Here is a 6010-nt window from a genome sequence, read left to right on the forward strand (position 1 = left end):
TATATATATGTTTCTTCTGTTAAAACTCAAAACTGAACTCAACTAAATTATAATTTATTTTTATTTTTTTTAATTATTGTTTTGTGCTTACAAATGAATCGTTCTAGCTAGCTTCAACTCACTGAATCGACATATAGATAGCTAGCTAGATAGCTAGCTTCAACTTGCTAAATCTATGTAGCTAGCAGGGTAGTTTGAATTTGCTGACTCCATCTATAGAGAGCTAGCTTCAACTCCTTGAATCTATCTCTAGACGGCTAGCTAGCAACAGATAGATTCCAGCTAGCTTCTATCTGAAGTTAGCTAGAATGCTAGCTCGCTTCAGTCTCCTGAATTAATCTATCGATAGCTAACTAGCTAACTTCAACTTGCTGAATTAGTCTGTAGTTAGCAAGCTGATTTTAACACCCTGAATCTATCTCTAGACAGCTAGCTAGCAACAGATAGCTTCTATCTGAAGCTAGCTAGAAAGCTAGCTCACTTCAGTCTCCTGAATTAATCTTTTGATAGCTAGCTAACTTCAATTTACTGAATAAATCTATAGATAACAAACTAGGTAGCCTTGTATCGCTGACTTTAATGTTACAATTCTGACTTTTAATTAAGTTAAATCAGCATATTTTTTTTAAGTGTCTCTAATCCTCTTCTGTAGAAAGGCATCATTTAAACCGAATAAAAAAAAAAAAACCTACGCCCCAACATAAACGTCCCCATTTCTGCATGCTTTATCTCTGTACCTGGAGAGGAACCAAGTCTGCGTCGGCTACTTGACTCAGACTGAATGACACTCAGAGAGGCGGCGGCGGCAGCGGGTGGGCAGGGGGCCGTAACAGTGTCAGGATGTCTGAGGCTTCGCCGAGCCGTCTGAAAAGGGGCGGGGGGCAGATAAAGAGAAGCCTTCCTGTAGAGAGGTAAATCATGTCATGTTCCAACCGGCAGCAGCCCGTAAAGACGGTGCGACGGAGATAAGGCAGTCAGGGGCAAGTGGCCACTAAACCGCTTCTGTTCGCTCAGACTGCTCTCATCTTCTCAGGAATGTGTAGCTGTTTGTTTGGGTCTGTCAGTAATCTTCATCTCGGTGACGACCTCGCATGGCGCTCTATTGCGGCCTCAAGGTGCCGCCCAGGAGCAACAGCCGCTTCTCCTGTGAGAACTACAAAGTGGTAAGAAACCAGAAAGAAACACGAAAAATACGGCAAACCATTTCTGATCAGCCTGTAGGAAAAGGTGTTGATAAGGACCATAATCACTGCTGGCAGCAATGATTTGAACAGACTTGTATAGGAGGAAAGGTCAGCTTGAAATAGACTTGTCATGAGTAGAACCAGATCTGCTGTTTGGATTTATTATAGCAGCTTCACACAGCAGAAGGTACTTTGTAAATCTGACACACAGAATCCTACCAAGTGTTTCTGGTCCAATACATTCAATAAAACACCAAAAAACTTTTCAGCAAGGTATAGAAACTTGTTTTAAAGTTAATTCCTTAATAGTGATTAAAAAAGAACTGAAAAAGGTCAATTATTTCACTTAAAACACGACTTTCTCCCATGTTATGAGTGAAATATTCTACCAGTAAGATTAATTTCATCAGTATTAAGGAATTATTTACTTTCAACAAGCTCCTGTATCTTTGCTGTAAAGTTATTTGTAAATTAATTTTGTCTTTTGTACTTGAAAAATGCTTGGTAAGATTTTGTGTTTTTGTAGTGTAGCATGCTAAGTAGCCACATTGCTAATGCTTTGGTGCTTTGGCAACAAATGTTAGCAAAAGGCATCACAGAAGTCAGGTAATATTATTTCTCCCATCAGAACTGAACTGAACTGAATTGTAATTAATTATTATTATTATTTAAATTTATATTACTGTTATGTGCTGTGCTGGGACAAGCAAATTACTCACTAAATCTGTCGAGCTAATTTCAATTGTCTGAATCTATCTGGCTAACTAACTTAAACCCACTGAATCTATCTATAGAAAGCTAGCTAGCTACCTTCTATGCATAATCTATGTATATATAGCTAACATTGTAGTTTGAATTTGCTGAATCCATCGATATATAGATAACGAGCTTCAACTCGCTGAATAGCTAGCGACCGAGCTTCAGCTCAGTGAATCTATGGATCATTGACCACAGATAGGTGGTCAATGATCCATCTATCGACCATCAAGTCGGCTGTAACTTGCTGAATCCATCTATTGACGTCCTGCTGTCCAAAACCCCGCCCACTTAAAGTTACCAAACCCATAAAACACTTTTTCAACTGCAGCAGGAGGCAAACTAGAACTGTGACACCAATGAGGAAAAAACTATTTCATAAAGTTTAAAACTTTAATTTCAACCACGCGCCACCTGGCTGGTTCTTTGTTAGTCTGAACAGCTGTCAAATCCCTCAGTTTTTCTAGATTAGCGTTGCTAGTGGGAAAATAATCCAAAGAAACTCTGATTTTAACACGAACTTCACCTTCTTAGAGGATTTTTTATGCCACCTTTTTGAAACTAATCCTGTGTAAACACAGACGACGCAAGAGACTTTTGCACCCCACCTTGGGTATTTATACCTTATTAAAGTTGATGTATTTTTATCCCGGTTCATTACTGAAAGGCATTTAAAGGACCACGCCTTGAAGCTATGCCGGTAAGCAGCAGCTTATACTTCAAAACGAGCCATTATGTTAACATATGAGGAATTCATATGTTAAAGTTTCCCTCAATGGAATATATACTAGTCAGTCCCAGTGACTGTTTCACTAACGGTTTTTGCCCATGTGCTTTCTGGGTAAAAATCAATCGAAAAACGACCTCCACCACCCCCTGAACAGTTTCAACCTTACCCCCCTCCCCTCAACAATTTCCGGCAGCCCAGGTGATAAACGTGTAACACATTTTCTGTTACAAACTGACTCCGGCCCCCCACCAGAGAAGGGAAAAGTTATGGGTTTGGGGACCACTGGTGTAGTTGGTGCTTTTAATCAGTTTTCAGTTAAATTAATTCAATCCAACTCTATAACAATCCCAAAATGTCCCCAAAATCACTCTGTCCCTCTAAAATGTTTCAGAAAATCGCAAAAGTGTGTTGAATTGTATCGTTTGCTGAATATCGCAATATATATCGTATTGTGAGCAGAATATTGTGTACCGTATCGTGAGATTATTGTATCACTACAGCCCTACAAAATATCATAATAAAAATTCCAAGCCCCTAAATCCGTACATCTGGAGCGTCTGGGAAACCTTTGCTTTCTGGTCCAGGATGACTCCTTCAGCTGAAGGGCAGCGTGGCGGCGTGAAGCCCGGCCTGACGGAGCAGAGTCTGCACTGCGGGGATGGCATGCGTCCATCGCCGCCTGCTGTTGTCAGGCTGGTGACTCAGCGAGGCGGCAGGCGTGTTGGATCTGCGGCACATTTTGTGGTGTTTGTGTGAAAAGACGATGCAGCTGTCTGGGACAGTGACTCATCACAGCTTTGAAGAAGTGATGGTTTTAAATGAGAAGCTGCACACAGCTGTCATGTAGAACAGGCCTGTGCACTAAACAAGACGTTTTCAACAGGGGTGGGCGATATGGGCTTTAAGTTTTACCACGATATTTTATGGTGCTGTTGTTGTAACAACAAAAGTGATAAGAAGTATTTATTGCTTCTTTTTTAGGTAAATATATGTGTAGCAAATTTTGCTGGATGATAAATCGTCCCAGAAATTATCGCGATAAACGATAATATTGCCATTTTGAGACCATTTTCAACTAGCATAATGATAATAATAACACTTATGACATATTAATGCAAGTATAGCCACTTTAAGATAAAAAAACTTCAATTTCTAAAGAACATAAAACATTTTAAGCATCCAAAATAAAAAAAAAGTGGATTATAAGGTCTCTGTAAGCAAATTAGCATTTCAGAAAATAATAATCATTCAGCTCAGACAGGAAAAAAAAAGGCAAAAATGGCAGGTAGAACTGGTGAAATTTTTGTTCTTTTGAAACGTGCAAGCTAATTAACCATTTATATGCATTCCTAACACGCGTCCAGAGGGCCACACAAAGCTATTCCAAGGGCCGCAAATGGCCCCCAGGCCACACTTTGGAGACCCGTGTCGTAAAGGAAGCCAACTGTCAACAATGTTTAGCTTTGTATTTGATGAGAAAAGGTTTCAGCTGAACGGCTGTTAATAATGCTGATGTATCGTCACCAGAACAGGATGCTGATTGGCCGGATCAGCACAAAGGAGAGTTTTCATAAGGATGAAGGAAGGATCTGGTGTCACTCTGCTTCTCTCTGATGACGGGAATACCCCTGACCCCTGCACCAATTATCAGCTCCGAAAAAAGACTCGCGCTCCCTTGAAGAGGGAGATTTGGGATTACTGGGAGTCTCTGGGAATGGTGGGATTTTCCGTATGGAAGCAGCATGCCTGTGCAGCTGCCCATCCAGATTAAACATGTTTCTGCTGTGGTGACATATGGAAAGACAGAAGCAGAAAATAGTTGGATTTCAATGTTTAATAATAGACGAGGCTTTAAATGCATTACAATAGTGTTACAGATGCCTACGGAAGATGATTGGTGCCAAAAAAAAAAAAGAGAAAAGAATTCAGATTTTTTTTCCAAAAAGACTTTTGGAAATTTTTTTTAAAAATCTGCCAAGTAACTTTTTAAAATCAATACTAAGGAATTATCAACTTAAATGAAACTCATATCTTGCTGAAAAGTTACTTAGTAAGTTAGTTTTGTCATATTTCAAGTGCATTAAGACATTTGCTCTAGAACTATACTTGGTAAGATTTTGTGTTTTTGCAGTGCAGTAACAAAGGTCACACTGCAAAAATGCAAAATCTTACCAAGTATTTTTAGTCTAGTTTCTTAGTTTGTCTAATTTCAAGTAAACTGACTTAATAGTAAGTTTTTAGCAAGATAAATTGGTTTTTTAAACGCATAACTTATAAAATGTCTTGGAATAAAATCTCCCAGTTGAACTGGTACTTTTTTTTACCAATTTCAAGAAATTATTGATTTAAAACTTAGAATAAAAGCTACTTGTAAGTTAGATTTGTCTTATTTCGTAGATATTTAGATAAACTAGACTAAAGTACTTGGTAAGATTTTGTGTTTTTGCAGTGTAAACACAAACCTTCAGTGAGAATAAAAACTCTCTAGTGAAACAAGGAGCTAAAAAAAAAAAAACCCGGATTAAACTTCATCCTTTCAATTTGCTCTCTCAAAATAAAGGAAGTGCGATCTTCAGGAGCTTTTGTGCAAGCGTGCAGGCTTCCTTTGAAGCCGTTTCGGGGAAGCAAATTGAGGGTTTGTGCTGCAATGAAAGACCGAGGTGAAACGGGTAGCTGTCATTCAACGCACCGAAACCCGAAAACGTGGCTCAAATAACCTGAGAAAACGGATCCATTCAGACTTTAAGCGAAAAAAATAAAGAGACAAACAGCAAGACGATTCAACAGCTGGACTACTAAGATCTCTGTTTATGTAAAATACACAATATAGAGTAAAAAAATTACCTCCAATTTAGATAAATGTGAGTTTATCTAAAGTTCTAACAGTTTTGGCATCTACACTGCAAAAACGAACTCTTACCACGAATTTTTTGTATAGTTTCTAATGCAAATCTTTTAGTAGAATTAAAACAAGGCAAAACTAACTTAGAAGCAATGGTAGCACTTTATTTGAATGGAGGTGAATAAGACTGTCATGACACGGTCATAAACATGTCATAACACATGTCATGAACATGAATAAGCCTTCATGAATATTTATGACTGTTGTCATAAAGCAGTGGTCCCCAAACTTTTTCCTGTGAGGGCCACTTAACTTTTCCCTTCTCAGCACATGGGCAAAAACCGTTAGTGAAACGGTCACTGGGACTGACTAGTATATATCCATCCCATTGAGGGAAAGTAACTTTAACATATGAATTCCTCAGATGTTAACATAAAGGCTCGCTTTGAAGTATGAGCTGCTACTGCTCTACCGCTAGCAAACAACCGTACTGATTAA

The 6010-nt window shown here is 38.7% G+C and overlaps 1 protein-coding gene across 13 annotated transcripts in view; it reads left to right on the forward strand.

The window, feature by feature from the left end:
* nav2a (neuron navigator 2a) overlaps positions 1-6010 on the forward strand; it is a 131037-nt gene that overhangs the window by 22264 nt on the left and 102763 nt on the right. Inside the window, exon 1 of one of the 13 annotated variants that reach the window (XM_008405963.2) lies at positions 946-1163. The exons of the other annotated variants lie outside the window; for them this stretch is intronic. Within the exon in view, the coding sequence (XP_008404185.1) occupies positions 1092-1163 (72 nt within the window). The 5' untranslated portion in view covers positions 946-1091. Of the gene's footprint in view, positions 1-945; positions 1164-6010 lie in introns of those variants that run through there. 13 annotated transcript variants of the gene reach the window in all.

The sequence above is a fragment of the Poecilia reticulata genome, linkage group LG3 (assembly GCF_000633615.1).
Source record: "Poecilia reticulata strain Guanapo linkage group LG3, Guppy_female_1.0+MT, whole genome shotgun sequence".
Taxonomy (NCBI): Eukaryota; Metazoa; Chordata; class Actinopteri; order Cyprinodontiformes; family Poeciliidae; genus Poecilia; species Poecilia reticulata.